The following is a 26,220-nucleotide window of genomic DNA, read 5'->3' on the forward strand; positions in this document are numbered from 1 at the left end:
AATGGCTTCCAGGTTCAGCGATTGACGAACTTGACCTGAAAATGTGCGATTAATAGGAACTGGGGCATTTCCATTCGTAAAACCTAGTCTTGGTGGGCACAATGAAGTGGAGTATGGGACTCAAGGTTGATTTGCCCATACGAGGTATGTGCTTGTTCTTATTACTGATTCCTGAAGTGTCTTGAATGATGAGTTTTGTAGAGTATATTGTCTTTCCTTCCAAAGAGTTTTTTTTTATAATTATTTGAGATGTCCTCTTAGTATGTTTGTAGCAAAATACTATTGCATTATGGCTGCTGTTATTAATATTGTACAGCAAAATACTATTGCATTATGGCTGCTGTTATTAATATTGTACAGCAAAATACGATTGCATTATGGCTGCTGTTATTAATATTGTACAGCAAAATACTATTGCATTATGGCTGCTGTTATTTATATTGTACAGCAAAATACTATTGCATTATGGCTGCTGTTATTTATATTGTACAGCAAAATACTGTAGGATTTTGGCTGCTGTTATTAGTATTGCACAGCAAAATACTGTTGCATATGGCTGCTGTTATTAATATTGTACAGCAAAATACTCTAGCATTATGGCAGCTGTTGTTAATATTGTACAGCAAAATACTGTTGCATTATAGCTGCTGTTATTAATATTGCACAGCAAAATACTGTAGCATTATGGCTGCTTTATTAATATTGCACAGCAAAATACTGTGGCATTATGGCTGCTGTTATTAGTATTGTACAGCAAAAAATACTGTTGCATTATGGATGCTGTTTTTAATATTGTACAGCAAAATACTGTTGCATTATGGCTGCTGTTTTTGATATTGTACAGCAAAATACTGTTGCATTATGGCTGCTGTTGTTGATATTGTACTGCAAAATACTGTTGCATTACAGCTGCTGTTATTAATAATGCACAGCAAAATACTGTGGCATTATGGCTGCAGTTATTAATATTGTACACTCTTTTGTGGTGTTTATCAACAATGTCCATAGCCTCACTCTTCTCCAGACTTAGACCTTACATAACTTCGACCGCGATCCAGATTAAGTATGGAAATTTGAAACCCCGTAAGGCTGTGATGGGAGAGCGCCACCTATGTCACCAAAGAGCCTCTTCACACCAGGGAAAGTAGTGGCGGTTGTTATTCCTTTAGCTTAGTTACGGTGCGCTTACGTCAGGAGATCCCAGCCTGGTATATTTGTGTTATTTTTTTGGTGAAAGCAGGAAAACGAAATGTCAAAACGTGAGTAGATTATTTTCAGTGTAGCTTTCCACTTTCTCGAAGTTTTTGTTCGAGATGCAAAGGACAACTCTGATGAGATTATGAAGTTATCACAGTTGATGTGATAGTTTTAAATCGTTCTTATTGTTATAAGTAATGTCAACACAGTTTGGTTTATTGAGGATTTCCTTTGCTGTGGCTTCATCCACTCGTGTTTAGCATATTGACCCAAGTGCTTCCGTGAGGCTTCATTGTATGCAAAGGATGGCTTCTGGAATTCAGTGCACGCACCTTTTGAACCGTTATTATGCTGACGTTCATAGATAAGATGTATGAATGGGGAGACCCGTAAGGTTAATGTTTTTTTTTTTTCAGGCAGATCCTCTGAACTCTGTACACAATTTTTTGTAGCGTTCCTACTTTGTCTTACGTCACACCCTCCTTCCGTGACCTTCGCGGTCTTTCGTGACCATTTGCTGTCGTTGGCGACCGAGTTTGTTTTCATGCTGTCTCCGAGGTCGCGTCTGATCCGTATTGACAATTTGGAACCTTAAACTGACTCTGGAATTCGCAGCACTTTCGCCCACCCCGCGTCCCCCTGAGTCCTGACCTTGTGCATGAAAGCTCGGGACCACCGGCCGTCAATATATGCAGCACGCCGCAAATGTCATTGCTTATTCAGTGTGGTCGAATGTTTCGCCACAGAAACAGGTACTTGCAACTCGATAATGAGTGGAAATTGTTGCTTTCCGCCACCAGGCCTTCGGTGACCAATGATTGTCCAGCAGTTTGTGTTGTTTTAAGGTTTCTATTATATATTCAGTGGGGAGTTTTTTTATGTATAAATATTTTTATATAAATATTTTCATCAGTAGATACTGTTTGGAGTATTCGACGTTTTTAGACCACATTTCCCAGTTGAAAACCGTTGGCACTGACCTGATCGGTGGGAGTGTGGCTGTGTGTCAACAAAATAAATATTTCTCTTCTGTCTGGCATATACATTATGTGTATACACGTATAACCTCACTGAAACGTGACACGTATTATATATCTACCATTATTGGCTCAGAGCATTCAGCACTTTCAGTTCCATTCATTTTGCTTGCGCTAATAATGTGTATTTTCGTTTCATTTGCCAAACTTATTAAAAAAATGTTTTACAGAATGAGCCAGGCCTCAGATTTTAAACGTATAATACATATTGTATAAATTTCAAGCAGTTTACATAAACTCTAGCTGATGATGTATTGTAAAATATAAAATAAATTTTAAAGGCCTCAATTTCTTTTATATAATTGCGTATAAAGTATAATACATTCTGTTAAGCAATTTATACATAGAACATGGAATATGTAAAATATAAAACTGAAAAAAAGTGTTTTATAGCATTAAGCCACGCCTCAGATTTCTTTACGTGTATAAAGTTTAAGCAATTTATATACCCTAGCTGATGATGTACGTGGAATACGTACAGTAAAGCATAAAGTATTGCATGTAACATTTAAATGAGATGAAGTTGCTCGCAAACTAATGTCTATGAAGTCGAAGGAACGAGCTACCTTGAGCTTTTCACAGCGACTTGGCTTTCATCCTTTGGGTAATGAAGTGTCAGGTTACCCCAGGTCTCCTTTGCCTTGGGAACAGGTTTCGTGTGGATGTAACTGGCCCACCCCTCCCCCCTCCCCTCCTCCCTCCCCCCCCCCCTCCCCTCCTCCTCCTCCCAGCCGTCCTCTCAGTGTATTCCTTGGCTTGTTCATGATGGATTTGGCTGATTTTTTTCTCAATTTTTCCTCTTTTGTGAATTTGGTGCCCTAGGGAACGAAAATTAAAACTTTGAAAAATGTTGACTTTTTGTTGCGATTTTTTCTATTGCTTAAGCTGCGGGCCAGGTCTTAATTTGTATGTATGTGTACATGAATATGTGACTTGTAGTTCAGTATGTGTTAGCATTCATTTTGTATGTGCAGTTAAATGTATGAATTGATTTTCAGTATGTTAGCATTCATTTTGTATGTGGAGATATATGTTTGAATTATAATTAAATAAAATGTTTTAGCGTTCATTTTGTACGTGCAGATATATGTATGAATTATATTTAAATAAAATGTGTTATCATTAGTTTCGTATGTGCAGATAAATGCTTGAATTATTTTTCAGTAATGTGTTAGCATTCATTTGTATGTGCAGATAAATGTATGAATTATATTTCAGTAATGTGCTAGCATTCGTTTTTCCAGCGAAACACAAAGGCACTCTCCACATACCCCGTCGTGAGGTCCGACGACCAAAAATAGATTTTTTAAATTTCCGTAACTGTTTACGTAAATGACCTCGGTACCGTAAGTGTAATTTGGGAGCGTGAGTGAAACTCACACAAAGTGCCGCCATTCCCTTTGTTCGTTCTAAAAGATCGGTAATTTTTTTTTTCTTCCTTAATTAAAATAGTTCCGCATTTGCTTTGAAGGTTAGAATTAAGTTTAAGCTAATATTGTGAGTAGAGGAGTGACTCGCCTTTGTTTCTTTTATTTTTTAGTTTTCTGTAAAAGAAAACTATTGTGCCGGCTTTGTCTGCCCTTCCGCACTTTATTCTGTCCGCAATTTTTCTGTCCTTCCTCAGATCTTAAAAACTACCGAGGCTACAGGGCTGCAAATTGGTATGTTGATCATCCACCCTCCAATCATCAGATCTACCAAATTGCAGCCCTCTGACTTCAGTAGTGTTTATTTTATTTAAGGTTAAATTTAGCCATAATCATGCGTCTGGCAACGATATAGGCCAGGCCACTACTGGGCCGTGGTTAAAGTATCATGGGCCGCAGCTCATACAGCATTATACCTAGACCACCGAAAGGTAGATCTGTTTTCGGTGGCCTTGATTATACGCTGTAGCGGCTGTACAGAAAACTCGATTGCGCCGAAGAAACTTCGGCGCATTTATTACTTGTTTACTTTTTAGTTTGGTTTTTGAGATGATATAAAATATTTGTACGTTAGTTCTAAGTGAATTTGGTACCGTATTTAGGTGGTATGCCCCCGTATTTATTGATGTGGTTTTAATAATAAGTGACGAATAGAGGAAATGTGAGGTTTATCAGATTTAACCTTGTTATTTTATTCGCTCGAGTATTTATTATATTTTACAGATATTGTGAGAATTATTGTCTTGCATTACGTAATAGGAGCACGCTCCACTTTCCGTAATATAGTGCAAGACAGGAAATACCTCTCTCTCTCTCTCTCTCTCTCTCTCTCTCTCTCTCTCTCTCTCTCTCTCTCTCTCTCATGTTCGTAAATGAGTTTGTATGTATATGGATACTCTGTATATTGGTTTTTGTATCTCTCTCTCTCTCTCTCTCTCTCTCTCTCTCTCTCTCTCTCTCTCTCTCTCTCTCTAAATGTTCATAAATGAGTTTGTATGTACATGGATACTGTGTATATTGGTATTTGTATCTCTCTCTCTCTCTCTCTCTCTCTCTCTCTCTCTCTCTCTCTCTCTCTCTCTCTCACTTGTTTGTAAATAAGATTGTATGTATTGTACTTTTTATATTGAATACTCTGTATAGTGGTCTCTCTCTCTCTCTCTCTCTCTCTCTCTCTCTCTCTCTCTCTCTCTCTCTCTCTCATGCTCGTAAATGACATTGTATTTTTATGAACACTCTATATAGTGGTACTCTCTCTCTCTCTCTCTCTCTCTCTCTCTCTCTCTCTCTCTCTCTCTCTCTCATAGCCGTAAACGAGATTGTATGTATATGAAAACTCTGTATATTGGTATCTGCATTGTTGTACGTAATCGTACACAAGATATAACATCTGGTAATTGTGACGTCAATACCTTAGTTATCTTGAGGTTCATTGGCGCTAATCAGGCGCCATGCCATTCCGCTGCATTAGCGACCTTGATAACTCCTGTCAAATCCTTGCTAAGCCGTCTGAGAATGTCAGCTTTCAGGTTAACAGATAACAGGGATTGCGTTATCAGCTGAGTCATTTGCCCTCCTTTGTCGGTTTGGAAGATACTTCTGTTTTGTCAGTGCAAAGTTGTCAAAGATGACGGGAGGTCCAAGTCTCATTTATTTTCAGGTATTCTTGTTGTAGGAAGGTTTCTGGAGGGAGGAGTCTCTCTCTCTCTCTCTCTCTCTCTCTCTCTCTCTCTCTCTCTCTCTCTCTCTCTCTCTCTCCAGGTTTAGGAAGGCTTTGGAGGGACTTTCATGCCTAGAGTCTCTCTCTCTCTCTCTGTCTCTCCAGGTATTCCTCTATAGGAAGGCTTTTGGAGGGCCTCTCTCTCTCTCTCTCTCTCTCTCTCTCTCTCTCTCTCTCTCTCTCTCTCTCTCTCTCTCTCATATTTCCATAGGAAGGCTTTGGAAGATTTATCCTCTATGTATATATATATATGTTTTTATGAACTAGCATTCTCTTTATGTAAATTATGTAAGATTTATTCTGAACAAACCTGTAAATTAAGTTTGTTTCTGTAAACCTGTCACAGTAAAGTTATATTATTTATGTACATCTTAACTTGTCACCATTCCCATCCTTGTAATCTTCTCAATAAAAAAAAAAACAACTAACGCCTATTTTTTGTCATTCGCAGAGGAATTTGTGGCGCACGGTGCTAATGTCAACTGCCTGGCATTGGGCCACAAGTCAGGTCGCGTGCTGGTCACTGGGGGAGACGACAAGAAGGTGAACCTATGGGCGGTGGGCAAACCCAATTGCATATTGGTGAGTCGAGCTTGGAAAAGCTTTTTCTGGTGGGCAGACCACTGAGCTGATTAACATTGGCGAAGGATTAGATTTATTTTTTGGCTAAGAACCAATTGGTTACCTAGTCGAATCCGCATTATAGCGAGAAATGAATTTCTATCACCAGAAACTTTTTCTGGTTTTCGCGACCAACAGAGTGGTACTGAAACCCGCTCACCCAGCGAAAAACCAAAGACTTCTGGGTTTTGTTAATACTACGGGGATTATTGTTTTTTGTTAATACTACAGGGATTATTCGACATTTCAACTCGATCGCTAGGTGCGAATATCGAGAAGTTTGATTTTTTTTTTTTTTTTTTGTGACAAGATCACTGGTCGAGCTTTGTTGAGAATTAGAGAAATTGGAGTTATTGATTACTCATGATAACAACGATATTTTATTCATAAAGTTCTCATAATACCATGAGTCACTAAATACTGAAAAGTTGTTCATAGAAATTTCAAACTAATTCCTATATGAAAAAGTAATGGATTGGTTGGTGAAGGTTATTCATAAGTCGCAAAAAGTCATTCATCCCTTGTAAAGATAAACTGGCAGTTGAAAAAGAGAATTTTTCTGGTTTTTTCAAAGAAATTTATGAAAGGAAAATGTTCATTTATTTGTGTGATATGTTTACAGATGGGAAATTGAAAATTTATCTGAATAAATACAATTTATGGATGTTACAAACAAGTTTATGGCAGATTTATGGAAAGCGAAAAATACTGTGCAAAAGAAATAGACAGTACAGAGAAATTTTAATTAGCAACACACACACACACACACACACACACACACACACACACACACACACACACACACACACACAAAGTAAAAGGGAAACCTTTAGATTGGAGTAAAAATAAAAATGCATTGGAGGCGTTAGTGGTAGGTGGAATTAAGAAATTTATTTGATATAAATATCAATAACAGCTTGTGAGAGAACCTACAATAGCTTAAAAGCAAATTTAGTTAGCAACGAAATTAGCGGACCGTAAAGACCTTTGTGATTGTCGGGGATGATTTACAGATAGTATAAGATCTTATGTAGTGAATAGATAGAGATGATAAATAGGACTTCATGTAGTGAACAGATATGAATGATATAATCAATAATTATTGTGGTGAAAGTATGAATTATAAAAACCTATCAGAATGTAATTTATGTCGATTATATATTTTTGTACATGCTGATAAATCTGTAGGTGATGAAAGTGAATATAGTCTGTAAATTGAAATGCTTAGATGATACAAGTTTTTCTCCAGCTGAAAAAATAGACTTAAAAATCTTTACATTTTTCTCACAGAGATAATTTGAAAATATCGCAAGTGGAGTTCCCAGACAGCAACCTGGGATTGCCTTTCAGGAATAATTGACCGAAACCACTCCGATTTTGTGAGAGAGAGAGAGAGAGAGAGAGAGAGAGAGAGAGAGAGAGAGAGAGAGAGAGAGAGAGAGAGAGAGAGAGTGTCCGATGGAAACAGGAGAATATAATCGAGAGAGAGAAATGAGAATCATTGCGTCGAGCAGACTGCATCAAGAACAGCCACAATTTTAGTTTTGGGGTTAATAATTTGGACTTTATCAGTTAACATTGAGAAAGATAACATGCCACCAGTTTCTGGAAAAAATTCTGCGGAACATTTTTAAGAATTCTGCAGCAAGTATTTAAAGTTGTTTGCCTTTCATCAATGGAAATCACCTTTGGTTATATTTGCATGTTTGTATTACTTATGCGGAACGCTATGCAGTATGTATTCATATTCTTAAACATAGATATTTTTTCAGAACACGACAATTTACTATCAGATAAATGATAAGTGATCCAGGCAGTAGTGTAACGCCAGTTAACTAAACAAATGAACCATTCATTTTGAGGTAGAGGAAATAGTTTTGTCCCATATTTTTATTTTTATATTGGAAGTGACTTAGAACCAGCCTTTAATTTTTTATATTATTTTGACATTTTTCAAAAAATAAGAATATTGGAAGAACTTTTATTAGATACCAAAAATAAGAATTAACTTGAATTTTTTTCATTTTTTTTTGTTACTTTGTCCATTTTCAAAAAACTTTAATAAATGAACTACTTATTTTGAGGTGAAAATAGTAGGTTCGTCCCATATTTTTATAGGAGTCGAAAGCAGCCCTTGACCAAAAAATAAGAATATTGGAAGAACTGAAATTAGGTAGCAGCCATTAATTTTCAATTTTCTTTTTTTCTATTTCTCTGTTACTGTGTCCATCTTTCAAAATCTCATTTCGAAGACCCCGAGATGTCCGGCGCGCGTGTCGTGTCTCCCTTCCGTTCCTTTGTGTCCGTGCAAAGGCATCTCGCATGCGTTTACTGTCTCCGGCTCTTTTATTTGTTCAGGTCACGTGAAGTGTGGACTCCTCCTTTCGTAATTCCATTCCGGCTGGAAGTGAGGAAGAGCGGGGGTGGGGGTGGGGTGGGGTTTGGGGTGGGGTGGGTGGGGTTGGGGGAGGCTTGGTTGCTTCATCGTCAAGGTCGTTTACATTAGAGTGAGTTTTGTAATTCCTTGTTTAATTCCAGTGCTTCACTGTTCGATTGCTGGGAAAAACACACACACACACACCTACATGCTCTCTCTCTCTCTCTCTCTCTCTCTCTCTCTCTCTCTCTCTCTCTCTCTCTCTCTCTCTCTCATACACATTTTAGAGAGCGCTTACATGTGTGTATGTATAACTGAGATCACGAAAATATGGAACGTGATGAATATATATAAATAAAGACAAATATATATAAAATGTTCTGTGAAGGAGGAACAACCCAAGGAACGAAAACTAGAGATCTCTTAACAATTAGAATGTCATTATTAAGTAATCCTTCGATCACGCTTAGATCCTCTATTTATTTTTATATATTTAAATATACACTTGAATCAAATGATAATTGCTGGAAGCACAGATTGAAAATGTCGCGCTGTTTTACTGAAGAGTTTGTGTTGACTCTCTCTCTCTCTCTCTCTCTCTCTCTCTCTCTCTCTCTCTCTCTCTCTCTCTCTCTCTCTCTCTCTCTCTCTCCTTCCTTGAGTATTATCCACTCACGTTCCGGAAAGTCTGGAACGTGGCAGCTACTTGTCCCTTTGGATTTAGACTCCTTCCTCGAGATGGGAAATTGCGGTGGATAGTGAGGATTGTGTTTTCTTTTACGCCCTGAGACCTCGATTTTACTTTCGGTGGTCCTGGACTGTGAAGTGTGGGCGTTCGGAATTTAATTCTGCTTTATTTTTAGACGCAGCAGTTACATTTTGGTGGAACTGATGGTCTCTGATTTCGCTACGAACTCATTTTCCCTTGTGTATTAAACAGACACATTCTTTATATATAATTATAAATAAATATACATAACACACAAAATTATGATTTTATTTGTGTATTAAACAGACACATTCTATATATATAATTATAAGTAAATATACATACACACAAAATTATGACTTGTATGGCCTAGCGGGCAGCGCCCTTGCCTTTCAGTTGAAAGACCTGGGTCTGATCTGATGTGAGTCAGAAATTTTCTGTTCCACACGTGATTGTGTGTTGATTATTTCTTTTATATATATATATATATATATATTATATATATGATTATTATATATATTATATATATATATATATATATATATATATATATATATATATATATATATATATATATATATATATATATATATATATATATATATATATATATATATATATATATATATATATATACACACACACACACACACACATACACACACACATTCACAAAGGTAAGGTTCGAGAGTAAAACCAGTACAACGATCTATGTAATGTCCATTGTTCGGTTGGTTTAATAAGAATAATTCTGTTACGTAGACGCCTTACATCAACAGTGGGACGACTCCCCCAGCATAATCCCCGTGATTCATCTCAATCTTGTTTATTCTCTTGCTCTTTCTCATGCTGAGGCTCGTCCTTCCTATAATACCTCATTTTTCCATCCGTTTATCCAGGACTTTCTGGATCTTTCAGCATTTCCAGCGCTTCCAAATTGCACACTTTTTCTTTCCATCCATTTATCCAGGACTTTCTGGATCTTCCAGCATTTCCAACGTTTCCAAATTGCACACTTTTTCTTTCCATCCATTTATCCAGGACTTTCTGGATCTTTCAGCATTTCCAGCGCTTCCTAATTGCACACTTTTTCTTTCCATCCATTTATCCAGGACTTTCTGGATCTTCCAGCACTTCCAGCGCTTCCAAATTGCACACTTTTTCTTTCAATCCATTTATCCAGGACTTTCTGGATCTTCCAGCACTTCCAGCGCTTCCAAATTGCACACTTTTTCTTTCCATCCATTTATCCAGGACTTTCTGGATCTTCCAGCATTTCCAGCGCTTCCAAATTGCACACTTTTTCTTTCCATCCATTTATCCAGGACTTTCTGGATCTTCCAGCATTTCCAAATTGCACACTTTTTCTTTCCATCCATTTATCCAGGACTTTCTGGATCTTCCAGCATTTCCAGCCTTTCCAAATCGCACACTTTTCCCAACAACGTCTCGTCCTCCATTCTTTCATTTTTACTCACTTTTTTCTCCATTCGTTCTGTCTTTGAAGGTTATAAATGACCACCATTGCCGTTCGCTCCCGCACTTTCTCTCTCGCCTAACCAACGTCCATTTTCATTTTTTTTTTATCCCTTGCCGAGAAACTTTTGTTTTCCCAAAGGTACTCACTCGTATTGGGAAAGTTTAAAACCCGTTATGCCTGCCTCTCTCTCTCTCTCTCTCTCTCTCTCTCTCTCTCTCTCTCTCTCTCTCTCTCTCTCTCTCTCTCTCTCTCTCTCTCTCTCTCTGTGGCATCCAATTCTTCAGAGTGGAACGTAAATCATTAATATACCTCTCCTGCTTCAAACCTGATAGGGAGTGACTGTAGTCCCGAGTGAATTGGACTCACATTCTGGGGAAGAACATCCATCTATTTCACTCTGAATAGATAATGCCTGCGTGCGCAGACGTATACACGCACACACACACACACACACACACACACACACACACACACAGAGAGAGAGAGAGAGAGAGAGAGAGAGAGAGAGAGAGAGAGAGAGAGAGAGAGAAGGGGGAGGAGGGAGCGGAAATAGCAAGTAAAGGTCCGGAAACCGCAAATCTGGTCTCTGTACATTTTTATATAAATCGGAGAACCATCTGTACTGGGTTTAGCTATTTCTTTTTTTTTTACACCTAATCATATGTTTTGTTTTCCTTTTACGTAAAAGATCACTTAATTCAAAGGTGTAATTTGTTACTTGACAAATCGTGTGGTTAATTTTCCCCCCATCTTTGATTTTCACTTTAGAATAATTTCTTACAATTATACAACACCTTGAGGATTATACAACTCATTCACTGTCACTCTGTTGGCCTCTCAGTCAAGATCCATTGCATCTTGATTCCATCTCCTAAGAACTGTATCAAGATTTGCGGCATTGTTAATAACCCCCCCCCCTCAACGTGCGTCATGCGTCTAAGGCAAGAAGGTGGTGTTAGATATGCTTCGGTACCTCATTATGGCTTTTGGAGGTTCCTAATTGTGGGAATAGGATCTGGCAGTTACTCACCTGGACATTACGGAACACCGATGAACACCGTAATCAGGGAAGCTCTGAGCACTGGAATCAACGCTGGGGCCGGCCTCATATGTCACTAAAATGGAGTTAAGGCAGCCTCTTGAGATTCCCCCAAAACAAACCGCGGTCGGAGGTACAGTACGCATAAGTATACACCCTGTAGGCGGGGTAGTGCCGTCAGCATTACTCGAGGTTCTTTGCAGCGTGCCTTAGGTCCCTCGCTGCAACCCCTTTCGTTCCTTTTACTGTAACTCCTTTCGTATTCTCTTTCGTCCATCTGACTTTCGATTCCTAATAGTTGATTCTTAGTGCAACTTCGAGATTTCATTCCTGTTACATCTTTCAAATCTTTTACTGTCAGTTTCCGTTTCAGCTCTGATGACCTCATAGGTCCCAGTGCTTGGCCTTTGGCCTAAATTCTATATTCAATTCAATTCAATAGTATGCATTCAATGGTACATTTGCTGCAGACTTTTCGAAGATATATGTATTTATCTTGAGTTGCGCATTCGGGTTTGTGTAGTGTGTACGGAAACGCTTACATCTCGGTAATATTAATAATTTGAGAGATATGACTGCAGGTGTAATGTTCTTTCAGCTCATTTTTGCCAAATTTGGAAGTCCGTAATCTAATCGGAATTGTGCAATATCCCCTTGCTAATAATAACATGTATATCTTATTTTTGTCTTTGAGACTTACACACTGACATTCAGGTGGTCTTATTCCACGTGTAGAGTTAAGTAAAATGCTAATAATAATAATAATAATAATAATAATAATAATAATAATAATATTGTAGATTGTACATTCGTAAAATATGTAATCCAAAACAACAAGAAAATAGAACCAAAATCCACTGTATTTAGTCATTAATAATAATAATAATAATAATAATAATAATTATTATTATTATTGAAAACTAATAGAAACGAGTGGTTGCAGATGGAATCTGTCTTCTATTATCGAAAGGTCTCCCATTTTCTTAAGAGCTATTCCCCCCAATCACACGTCTGTCAAAAACAAACACTGAATTATGCTCTGCTCGGAACCATCTGTAAACGACATGCCGGGAGACTGGCCTTGAATTAGTCAGAGGATCTTCAATAGTTAAGGTTAGGGCTCAGTCTGCCAGATCCCGTAACTATCAGGGGGGGGAAAGAAAACCCATTTCCAATGTGGATCGTCATGGCGTTTTCCGTCCTTATTCAATCTTGCCTTCCTAGAGATTCTCCCTGTTCCGCCTTATTGATTCTGACGTGTGCCTTTCAGATTGGTTTGGTTTGGTTGTGTGTGTGTGTTTTGCGTCTCCTTTTCGTTTGTTTGATTGGCAGGTAATTTTCTCTCTCTCTCTCTCTCTCTCTCTCTCTCTCTCTCTCTCTCTCTCTCTCTCTCTCTCTCGTTTCACGATTATTTTCGTAGTAATATATTTTGTCCTTGCGCAAATGCTTAAGGGCAGTAATAGTTGTTGTTATACGTATAGTTTGTAGGTTTTTAAAGGTTAGTTATTAAGTACTAGAGAGAGAGAGAGAGAGAGAGAGAGAAAGAAGAAAGAGAGAGAGAGAGAAGAAGAGAGAGAGAGAGACTCTTAGTCTAGTGCAATACAGGAAGCAGGTGGGTATGAAAGGTCTCGCTTTAACCTAACTATAATTCCTGAACTAGAGCTGTTAAGGCCTCTCTCTCTCTCTCTCTCTCTCTCTCTCTCTCTCTCTCTCTCTCTCTCTCTCTCTCTCTCTTTGTTCTCTGGAGAAAGTCAAGAACATTTACAAATAACCCTAACATTTAATTACTGGCAGCGTAATGACCAGAGCAGACGCTAATTTCAGGCCTGTGAATTAAAATGTCGTCTGGCGATGCTGTTGGAATTCATATGTTGACATTTTAATATTAATATAATATATATATATATATATATATATATATATATATATAAAATATATACAAAATAATATATATATATATATAAATAAATTTCTGACTCACATCAGGATCAGGAACCCAGGTCTTTCAATTGAAAGACGAGAGTGACCGTTCATGAATCTTGTGGCTTGGTTAAAAAAGTTAAGTATATCTTAGTTTTACCAGACCACTGAGCTGATTAACAGCTCTCTTAGGGCTGGCCCGAAGGATTAGACTTATTTTACGTGGCTAAGAACCAATTGGTTACTTTAGCAACGGGTGTTGGCAGCGGAAATCATCTCGTCTTTCAATATAAAGACCCGGGTTCGATCCTGATGTGAGTCAGAAATTTAATTCAGTCCCACACGTGATTATTGTGTGTTGATTATTTCCATATATATATATATATATATATATATATATATATATATATATATATATATATATATATATAGAGAGAGAGAGAGAGAGAGAGAGAGAGAGAGAGAGAGATTGTGGCTTTGTATACCTGATATTTTGGCGCAGGGAAACTTAGCGAGTCATGCATTCCTTGCTGAATTTTTTTCGCTCTCGTTTTGGTGGTGGCAAACCGTTATGTAAGTGTCTCGTTTTAAAACGACTCGTTCCGTCTACAGTAAACCTTCTCCTCGGCTGAAGGCCTCAACGACAGAGACCGCGGTGCATTCCTCCACCCTCCCCCCTCTACTCGACCCTGCTGTGTACTATCTCTCTCTCTCTCTCTCTCTTTCTCTCCACCTCTTTCTCTCTCTCTCTCTCCGAGCTCCAGTCCCCTCTCGTGGCTCCCTCCCTTAAGTTTTCCCTTTATTCTGCTGCAACTGTATAATTTACCAGACACGCATTCTGACTGGGCATTGTCATATCTCTCCTCTTCCCTGAATTGTTTCATCCTTATATCCACATCCATTTCATCCTCTTTTTGGGTTCCTTTATAAAGCTGTAATTTCCATTCTTATAAATCTCTCCTCTTCTCTGCGTTCATTATTTCATCCCTCTTTTTGGGTTCCTTTATAAAGCTTCCTTTATAAAGCTTCAGATTTTCCCCCGGTATTCTGGGTTATTCTTTGTCCATGAACGAGTTTTTTTTATTATGGGCCGTTTTTATTTGTATTTTTTTTTTTTTGTCTAACGGTTCTGTTTGGTTTCTATAAAACTTTAGGTATTGTTTTTGTATAGCTGGAGATACTTTATTTATTTTCCCAGTTTATATAGTTATTTTCATTTTGCCAGTTTATATAATGATTTATATTCCCAGTTGATGTAATTGTTTTTATTCCCATTTTGGATAATTTATTGTTTTCCCTTTTTGTATATTTATTTCCTAGTTTATATAATTATCCATTTTCCCAGTTTATGTAATTATTTTTATCCACATTTTGCATAATTATTTATTTACCCATTTTATATAATTATTTATTTTCCTAGTTTATATAATTTATTTATTATCCCATTTTGCTTAATTATTTATTTTCCCATTTTATGTAATTATTTGTTTCATAGTTAATATAATTATTTATTTTTCCATTTTGTATAATTATTTATTTCCCATTTTATATAATTATTTATTTTACCAGTTTATATAATTATTCATATTCCCATTTTATATAATTACTCATTTTCCCAGTTTATATAATTATTCAAATTCCCTGTCTACATAATTATTTATATTCCCATCGTATGTAATGAATCATTTTCCAGATTGACATAAGTTATAAATCTTTTAGGTGCTCTGTTTTTGCATGTTTGTTTCCGTGATGCAACACGGTATCTCCCCGAAGGAACCCCTTATCAGCAGTCAAGCCATTCGTGCGAGAGCAACCGCACAGCAGCGGGGATTAATTAATTTCATTTAGTCTTTCGTAATGTAACAAAGTCTTTATATAATGTATTAAATATATATATATATATATATATATATATATATATATATATATATATATATATATATATATATATATATATATATATATACATATATATTCTTGAAAAATCGCAGTAGATGCACGTGACTTCAGTGTATAAGCGAATCCCACGGGAAAATGTCAGGCAGAAGTTCCGTACCAAGCGCTTTCACGTTAATTAACGCATCGTCTGGGCACAGATGAGACGCAAATGAAAAGAAGGTTACAGAGTAAACAAAAAGGAAAAGAATAGTAGATGGTCAATTGTTGAAGGGTAATAAACAGAGAGATAATCTATGATAATCTGGGATCATATATATATATATATATATATATATATATATATATATATATATATATATATATATATATATATATATATATATATATTTATATTTATATTTATACATTATACTGTATACTGCATGTGGCCCTAAGAAATTGTACGTAAAAAGTGCATTTTATGCGTTGGTGGCTCCATACAAGTTGTACAGTGAAGAATATGTTTGTATTCTCTAGTTATTTTGCATTATACTTTGATGAGAGATATAACTGATAATCCAAGTAGACCTTAACTACTCTTCATTCTTATTCAATTGTTCCTCTGTCGTCTTGCTGTTCTGAGGTGGCTTCAAGTACTGTAATAGATCGCATATAGTTACTGTATCAGCATCTGTTCCCTTAATGACTCTCTCTCTCTCTCTCTCTCTCTCTCTCTCTCTCTCTCTCTCTCTCTCTCTCTCTCTCTCTCTCTCTCTCTCGGTGTAACATCTGTATATTTGGGTAATTATCGTGTTTGAGTCTGCTGTTCAACCATGATTATGGGAGTGTATCCTGTTGGTAACGGGATGCGGAACTGCCTTGCCTTCCGTTTAAAGCCCCTCTCTCTCTCTCTCTCTCTCTCTCTCTCTCTCTCTCTCTCTCTCTCTCTCTCTCTCTCTCTCTCTCTCTCTCTTCCCCCCACCTGTGACATATGAATTCCCAGTCACAAGGGCCATTGTTATCCGGAGCAGGACGTTTTGCTCAGAGAGGTAATCCTTGGAGTTTTTCTTGACTTTTGTGTCTTTGTTCATCTGGCGAGTTGATTAGGAAAGACCTTTAGATGATGTTGATTACTGTTGTTAGATGATGTTGATTATTGTTATTGTTGTTTACAATAGGAGGATATTCCTGCCGAAGAGATACTAACGATTCAATAGGAGGAATTAGGGGGAAAATAAAGAAATCCACCTAGGTAAATTTATCAACTCAAATACTATTAAGTCAGAAAATTTTAGATTGTTTTTCATGGATGTGTAGTTAAATTCATCAACTCTTTCATGGATGTGTAGTTAAATTCATCAACTCAACTGCCATTAATTCAGATTGTTGTTTATGGATGTGCAGTTAAATTTATCAACTCAATTGTCATTAAGTCAGAAAACTTTAGGTTGTTGTTTATGGATATGTAGTTAAATTTATCAACTCAACTGCCATTAAGTCGGAAAACTTTAGGTTGCTGTTTATGGATGTGCAGTTAAATTTACCAACTCAACTGTCATTAAGTCGAAAAACTTTAGACTCTTGCTTATGGATTTGTAAAGTCGCATTGCAGCCTTTTTTAAATTTATGAGAATCCTGCATAATGAATTTGTTTCCTTTTTTTTATTCTTGCGAATACAGTACTTGATACCTTGTGGTTTGGGTTTGGGTGTGAAGTTAAGAACGGAACCCACTGAACAGTTCCAATTATTTCCATTGGTTTGCCATATGGTGAGCCGGAAGTAATTCTTTTCAGTTATGTTTTCCTTTCTCTTAAAAAGATTGTGCCTTGTAGACGCGATCTTGATGTTTATTTGAAATGTGCACCAGGTTATATAGGTGGTAAGGTATGATTTCTATTAATGAGTGGATATCTATATATCCTAGCAGTTGTTGAAAGTGGATATATAGCTTCAACATTTTCTCTTTCATTCCCATTTAGCACACTGTAAACACATGAATCCCATAACATAAAGGAAAATCTATAATTCATGCATGTGTATATGTATGTGCGTTGCCATAAAAGGAAAGTCTATTCATGTATGTGTATGTGCGTTGCCATAAAGGAAAGTCTATAATTCATGTATGTGCATTGCCATAAAGGAAAGTCTAGAATTCATGTATGTATATGTATGTGCGTTGCCATAAAAGGAAAGTCTATTCATGTATGTGTATGTGCGTTGCCATAAAGGAAAGTCTATAATTCATGTATGTGCATTGCCATAAAGGAAAGTCTAGAATTCATGTATGTATATGTATGTATATGTGCGTTGCCATAAAAGGAAAGTCTATTCATGTATGTGTGGTTGCCATAAAAAGGAAAGTCTGGGTCATGTATGTGCATTGCCATAAAAGGAAAGTCTATAATTCATGTATGTCTACATGTATGTGCGTTGCCATAAAGGAAAGTCTAGAATTCATGTATGTATATGTATGTGCGTTGCCATAAAAGGAAAGTCTATTCATGTATGTGTATGTGTGTTGCCATAAAGGAAAGTCTATAATTCATGTATGTGCATTGCCATAAAGGAAAGTCTATAATTCATGTATGTCTACATGTATGTGCGTTGCCATAAAGGAAAGTCTAGAATTCATGTATGTATATGTATGTGCGTTGCCATAAAAGGAAAGTCTATTCATGTATGTGTATGTGCGTTGCCATAAAGGAAAGTCTATAATTCATGTATGTGCATTGCCATAAAGGAAAGTCTATAATTCATGTATGTCTACATGTATGTGCGTTGCCATAAAGGAAAGTCTAGAATTCATGTATATATGTATGCGTTGCCATAAAAGGAAAGTCTATTCATGTATGTGTATGCGTTGCCATAAAGGAAAGTCTATAATTCATGTATGTGCATTGCCATAAAGGAAAGTCTATAATTCATGTATCGTACATGTATGTGCGTTGCCATAAAGGAAAGTCTAGAATTCATGTATGTATATGTATGTGCGTTGCCATAAAAGGAAAGTCTATTCATGTATGTGTATGTGCGTTTGCCATAAAGGAAAGTCTATAATTCATGTATGTGCATTGCCATAAAGGAAAGTCTATAATTCATGTATGTCTACATGTATGTGCGTTGCCATAAAGGAAAGTCTAGAATTCATGTATGTCTATGTATGTGCGTTGCCATAAAGGAAAGTCTATTCATGTATGTGCGTTGCCATAAAGGAAAGTCTATAATTCATGTATGTGCATTGCCATAAAAGGAAAGTCTATAATTCATGTATGTGTACATGTATGTGCGTTGCCATAAAGGAAAGTCTAGAATTCATGTATGTATATGTATGTGCGTTGCCATAAAAGGAAAGTCTATTCATGTATGTGTATGTGCGTTGCCATAAAGGAAAGTCTATAATTCATGTATGTGCATTGCCATAAAGGAAAGTCTATAATTCATGTATGTCTACATGTATGTGCGTTGCCATAAAGGAAAGTCTAGAATTCATGTCTATATGTATAATTCAGTTTGCCATAAAAGGAAAGTCTATTCATGTATGTGTATGTGCGTTGCCATAAAGGAAAGTCTATAATTCATGTATGTGCATTGCCATAAAGGAAAGTCTATAATTCATGTATGTCTACATGTATGTGCGTTGCCATAAAGGAAAGTCTCTATGTATTGTATGTGCGTTGCCATAAAAGGAAAGTCTATTCATGTATGTGTATGTGCGTTGCCATAAAGGAAAGTCTATAATTCATGTATGTGCATTGCCATAAAGGAAAGTCTATAATTCATGTATGTCTACATGTATGTGCGTTGCCATAAAGGAAAGTCTAGAATTCATGTATGTATATGTATGTGCGTTGCCATAAAAGGAAAGTCTATTCATGTATGTGTATGTGCGTTGCCATAAAGGAAAGTCTATAATTCATGTATGTGTATATGTATGTGCATTGCCATAAAGGAAAGTCTATAATTCATGTATGTGTATATGTATGTGCGTTGCCATAAAGGGAAGTCTATAATTCATGTATTTGAACATGTATGTCCGTTGCCACAAAGGAAAGTGTAATTCATGTATGTTTATGTATGTGCGTTGCCATAAAGGAAAGTCTATAATTCATGTATGTGTATATGTATGTGCGTTGCCATAAAGGAAAGTCTATAATTCATGCATGTGTATATGTATGTGCTTTGCCGTAAAGAAAAGTCTATAATTCATGTATGTGTATATGTATGTGCGTTGCCATAAAGGAAAGTCTATAATTCATGTATGTGTACATGTATGTGCGTTGCCATAAAGGAAAGTCCATAATTCATGCATGTGTCTATGTATATGCGTTGCCATGACTGTCATGGGAAAAGTATCGAATGTTGCGTTCAGTGTATTTCCCACTCATTTCAGTCAGGCCTTGTAAATGATGTATTTCCTTCCCTGTCGCACGTGATAGGAGTTTATGAGGGGGCTATCATTGAATCCTGGTTACTCAGACTGGTACCTAGTGTATGAGAGAGGAATATTAAATGTCTGTTTAAAATGTTTGCTCATGTAGAGGCATAAACCTTTTCAGTGTGGGCGAAATAAATTATGGTTGGTTACCTCGTTTCAGTATGTTGGGCATTATCATTATTTCAACTTTATAGTCTCTTGGACGGCAAGTAACTGGTATATACTGTATATAGGGCAAAAGTTATTTGACATAAGGGTCTTTACAGCTATATGAACCAGTTGAATAACAGCAAGAAGACATTTATACATATTCTTTTTTGAGAGAGTGCGCGCGTGTATGCATCAGTTTGTTTTTGTGCTTATTACTCGACGTATACACGTTAGCAGAGGCATTAGACAAATCATAAGCCATACTTCATATCAATATTTATATTATTTAATTTCTGAGTCACTTCATCACTAAAAGCATGCGGATAGAAACTAGATCTTATTCCTAATAAGTATTTTATTTCAATGTTTTTCAATACGCGTATTATATTGCGTTTCAATACACGTATTCTCTTGTTTCAGTGCACGTATTCTATTGTGTTTCAATACACGTATTCTAAATGCTCTAAGCATAGGGACTGGAGTGATGGTATACACTTCATCCGAACACTAATATCTGACACGCCGTGATTGACTAAAGTCTCTTAAGATATACACAGTAGGATAGATTAGTGGACTGTCTGATTCAAGTGCTTGAAGTTTACCTCAATATATTGAAATAAAAAAAATTACTAAAGTTCCTGAAGAAGTTATGGAATGGAATATAGAGTTTAGGCTAAGCTCTGGGATCTGTGAGGTCATTCAGCGCTGGAAAGGAAATTGAGAGTAGGTAGGTTTGAAAGTTGTAACGAGAGGCAAACCTCGCAGTTTCACTATGAAATCATTATTGGGAGAGGGTGGAGAGCAAGATGGAAGAAAGATAATATGAACGGAGGTACAGTCAAAGGAATGAAAGGGGTTGTAGCTAGGGTCCGAAGGGACGCTGCTAAGATTTAGTAATGTCTACAGTGCACCCCTTGAGGTGCACTGACGGCACTCCCCTGCGGGGCTGAAGAAGTTAGGCATTTGTTTGAGGGTTTTTTTTTTTTTTTTTTCCTGGACGGTTTCTCCCTGATTCGAGACTCGGAAGATGGATGTGACAGCGATTGTCGTTTTGTTTTTATCCGGAGCCGCCCCCTCGGGGAAAATTGCGTATTGTTAAAGTTATCCATTATTGTTTTTCGTTTCGTAAATGCACTCTGTAATTTTTATACATATTAATGCTTTACGGAAAACTTGGCACAGAAGGACTGTGTACACGGTTGAAAGTGAACCGTGATGAGTTTGAACTTGAACTTCATGTTAGATATTTTTTACTCTTATTTCTGGATTTTCTTTTCGGAAATGCCTTTATAATAATATAAATCTTAACCGTGTTATTTGTTACGGCTTGCTGTAGGAGCAAGAGACCGTGCCAGCAAAAGGCTGCCATAATGTGGAGCAAGACGAAGAAAATGATTAGTTATCTCCGGAAATAATGCTGTTAACCTCAATACAAAAAAATTACCTGAGAACGAAATCGCACCTTGAGGGTTAACATTTTATATATATATATATATATATATATATATATATATATATATATATATATATATATATATATATATGTATGTGTGTATGTATGTATGTATATATATATATAAACCCTTGAGGTACGCTTTCGTTCTCAGGTAATTATTTAACAAAGTGGCTCATTTCTTTTGATTTATTTTAATCAATTTAATATCTGTTTTCACCCATTCATGCACCATAAAAAACACACACACGAAACCTTGCTCACCGTTAGCCTGTAAATGTTTTTCATTTTCTTTTTCGAAATTGGATGTCGATTATCAGGTACAGCAGTGATAAGAAGTAGCGCAGTATTGGCCTTGCGTAAATGTTATGTTGAATGCCAAGAGAGACACAAGGTCTACCCAGTTGGTGGAGTCGCCTCCCACCTGGGGTAACTACGTAGGCGATGACGTATCTTAGAGGTACCTTCTCGTTACGACAATTCACCAGCTGACGCAATAAGGAGGTAGACAAAGCTCCGCCACCGTGGGGATTTTGCGGGGGCTGCAAAGTGAGCAGACCCTCTCTTTCTCTTGGCCTTGGTTATGATATTGTAACGAACATTTCCATTTTTCTTGCGACTTGAAATTTAGTCAAGACCACAGGTGAAAATAGGAAATGAATTCAGTCTTCAAGTGGGGTGGCCATGATCTGCAGCACACAATATATATATATATATATATATATATATATATATATATATATATATATATATATATATATATATATATATATATATATATATATATATATATATATATATATATATATATATATATATATATATATATATATATATATATATATATATATATATATATATATTGTGTTTGTGTGTGTGTATGTATTTACACACACACACACACACACACACATACACACACCAGGTATCAAGATAGAACCAATTAACCCGAGTCTGCCCTTGTAAATAAATGAGAAAAGAAATGAGGTTGCGCCGTTACCAAGACATGCTGTGGTATTGCTGTGGGGGTTCACGCCACAGCGTTCGTGAAATTTGATGAGGTTGCAACTTTGCATGTCAAGGTCGCTCTCACCGAAGGTTAATGTTATTGATGTCGTGTGATACAATTACCGTGAAAGCCCACTTCTAAGGGTTCTCCGTGACCGTATCTATGTGATACATATCTATCTATCTATTTCTGTTGATGTTGATGGATAGATGAATTGGTAAGGGAGAGTAATTGATGGTAAGAGCGTTTGCTTTGTTTTATGCAAAGGTGATTGACGGTGCTTGAGTAATTTCTTTTATTTATTCTGTATGTTTTCTTAACCACAAACCAAGACTATTTATTTTTCGTTTGCAAAATTATATACTTTTTCCTTTTACCGCATTTTAATCTCATTTTTTTAATGTTTTGTAATTTTGCTCAATTTTCATTTGTCGTTTATTTGGCTAATGCATTTTTGCGTTTCTTTTCTGAGGAGTTTCTTGTAGTTTTCTGTAAAAGAAAAATATTGTGCCGGCTTTGTCTCTCCGTCCGCACTTTTTTCTGTCATCACTTTTGCTGTCCGCCCTCGGGTCTTAAAAACTACTGAGGCTAGAGGGCTGCAAATTAGTATCTTGATCATTCACCCTCCAATCATCAAACATACCAAATTGCAGCCCGCTATGCTCAGTGGTTTTTATTTTATTTAAGATTAAATTTAGCCATAATCGTTCTTCTGGCAACGATATAGGATAGGCCACCACCGGGCCGTGGCCCTCACAACGTTATACCGAGACCACCAAAAGATAGATCTATTTCCGGTGGCCTTGATCATACGCTGTAGCGACAGTACAGAAAATTCGATTGCGCCGAAGAAACCTCGGCTCATTTTTTACTTGTCTGCTATTTTCTCAAGTTACAATTATTGGCAATATTTTGATCAGATATATTAATTTATTCATGTTTTGGCTCATATTTCTTGTCCCCCTGGGTAGAAATGTTATTCCTGTACTTTTCACTTATGTAATGGCCTTTCTTATTTAAATGCTGTCTCACTGTTACTGTTTGCTTTTTTTATACAGTGTTCATACCGTATCCAGTTTTTTTTAGCATAATGGTACGTTATGATAGTTATTTACAGATTCTTAATTTTTTTAAAATTTACACATGCGTAGTATGCAAGTCACTGTTTTTATTTGAGCAAACTTGGTTTTGTTTCCCCGTGATGATGTGTTCGAATACAGATTATATAAGGGTTTTTATAAGAAAACATAACCTTCGTAACATCTAATAAAGTTCGCAATATTTAACTATCAGATTTTCTTTTTTGTGAGATTGAAATACCATTAAGACATTGCTGGGCATAAATTGTCGTAAATTTGTTGTAAATTTCAATATGCATTTTTAGTGAGTATATACGGAAACGTGAGTATAAATGTATTATCGTGTGAGTGCGTTCCAGTATGAAAACGTGTTCCTTTTTGCAGTGTTTAATTTCATTTTCACTCCTTCGCCACCATACCGAGTGACCTAATTTGGTTCCAGTGTTAGGTTAAACTGTTTTAATAATAATAATAATAATAATAATAATAATAATAATAATAATAATAATAGTCGCTGAATTGCACAACAGAAGTAAGTTACCGTTTTGCGTCACAGTCAGTCTGCTGTTGAACGCGCCGGTTATCCAACATACAAATTTGATGGGCTTTCGTATTCGTGACCGACTTTCCGAGCGGTCCCCACATAGTGTAATGACCTACCCTGTCCCACATAGTGTAATGACCTTCCCTCTGGAGTAAAGATCTGTGACCTTGACTGGCCCCGACGACCTGAGTTGTTGCGACGCCGTTTTGCAGTAGGTGAATCATTAGTTAATGATGAATTATTGACTGCTAGTGCTTTTAACTGTTGCTTTCGTGCTTTAGGCGCTTTCATGCATATTTTAATAGAAATTAAGCTGGTAGTAGTTCATGATTTATGCAGTAAGTGAAGTTGTGTTAGTAGGTCAGACGTACGTAGGTAATCCTTAATGTTATTGTATGGTTTACACGGTGGTATTATTGCTTGTTGTCGCTGCTGTAAAGATTCGGTCGTGTTAAAGTAATTATTATTCCTCCTCAAGGTCATCTTGTAATTATCTAGTCAGTTTTGAAGAGACAGCAACTTTCGAAGTCTCAGCGAGTCAGGCCGCCTTCAAAGCAGCGATTGATAGGGGCGCCATAATTAGCAAGAAGCCCTCAAGGCCACATATTTTGCTTGCCTGCGAGTAGTAGTCCTTCAGTGCGCCTGCGCATTCCATCGCCTCCGTGATGGAGGTCGAGACACTGACCCAGACACGCACCTCGGGTCCTTTTTTTTTCTTTTGCTGCTCAGGTAGAGGCGATTCTCTCTCTCTCTCTCTCTCTCTCTCTCTCTTCTCTCTCTCTCTCTCTCTCCTCTCCCCGGGCTTAATTTCGCTTTTTAGGTCAATCAATGCATCGGACACCTTCCTATTCCTCCAACCCCCTCCCCAGCTGTCCATCTCCATCCTTCCCCCCATGTGTGTATGGCCACATCGTCTCCTTTGCCCTAGTTTTTGGATAAAGCCCCCCCTTTTTTTTTTTTTTTTTACTCGAGTCATTCATTAAGGAGATGAAGGCAAACGGCGTATTTTTAGACTGCGTAATTTTTGTAATTGTTACTGCTTACCTAATGAATTAGTGATTATATATGCTGCAAATATCGTTAGGGTGAAGAGAAAGAATGCTTTCCAGAAACTTGTGTGTGTTTATATATATATATATATATATATATATATATATATAAATATAATATATATATATATATATATATATATATAGAGAGAGAGAGAGAGAGAGAGAGAGAGAAGAGATTTTAGAGAGAGAGATAAATAAAAAACCACTCAAAACGCGTAAAGAAAATACCTATACCCATAAAGAATACACAAGCATGGAAATGAAGACTGTATGAATCTACAGTAATAATAATAATAATAATAATAATAATAATAATAATAATAATAATAATATTAAACATGCAATCGGATGTGTAAAAATTGACGGGATATGAAGACCGGAGAATTGATATAACTCGGCAAAGACAGGGTATTTAAGTTTCTCTCTCTCTCTCTCTCGTGTATATGCTTATATAAGAAGGGGTATATATTAATAAATTTGCTTATTTTTAATGGCTTGATTTATCTCCCTTCCCCTTCTATTTTAATATCCCTTAACAGGTTTTCAATCTCCCTTCCCCTTATCTGCATTTTGCAATATCGCTTTCATTAGGTATAACTTTTTCATTTATTTACTGTTATCATTTCACTTCTCCCTCTTTTGCTGACGTGTCCTCCTACCTTGCCCTTTATTAAACCTTTTTTATTTTTTATTTTTATTTTTTTATTTTATTTATTTATTTATTTATTTATTTTTTTTTTTGTCTACCGACCTGAATCGCGATAGAAAATTATAATTTCTACTCTCCCTCTTTTAATGACGTCTCTCCTCCTGCCTTAATTTTTAAAATTCTTTATTTTATTTTATTTTATTATTATTTTTTTTCGTGTACCGACCTGAATCGCGATAGAAAATGATCATTTCTACTCTCCCCCATTTACTGACGTCTCTCCTCCTGCCTTGCCCATTTTAAAACTATTTTTTTTTTCTATTTTATTTTTATTTTTTCTTTGTCTACTGACCTGAATTGCGACGGAAAATGGCCCCGCCCCCGGATGCCTGTCGTTATTTGGTTAGAAAAACATCAGCTATCAATTAGCCTGGCGGTCGGA

At 36.5% G+C, this 26,220-nt stretch overlaps 1 protein-coding gene across 24 annotated transcripts in view; it reads left to right on the plus strand.

The window, feature by feature from the left end:
- kat80 (katanin 80) overlaps positions 1-26,220 on the plus strand; it is a 214,553-nt gene that overhangs the window by 129,418 nt on the left and 58,915 nt on the right. For 19 of the 24 annotated variants that reach the window (XM_067116965.1, XM_067116971.1, XM_067116964.1 and 16 more), the window contains one exon: positions 5,833-5,963. In XM_067116965.1, coding sequence (XP_066973066.1) covers positions 5,833-5,963 — 131 coding nt within the window. Of the gene's footprint in view, positions 145-5,832; positions 5,964-26,220 lie in introns of all 24 variants that reach the window. The other 5 variants (XM_067116972.1, XM_067116955.1, XM_067116962.1 and 2 more) reach the window with 1 other exon arrangement.

The sequence above is a fragment of the Macrobrachium rosenbergii genome, chromosome 14, assembly GCF_040412425.1.
Source record: "Macrobrachium rosenbergii isolate ZJJX-2024 chromosome 14, ASM4041242v1, whole genome shotgun sequence".
Classification (NCBI taxonomy): domain Eukaryota; kingdom Metazoa; phylum Arthropoda; class Malacostraca; order Decapoda; family Palaemonidae; genus Macrobrachium; species Macrobrachium rosenbergii.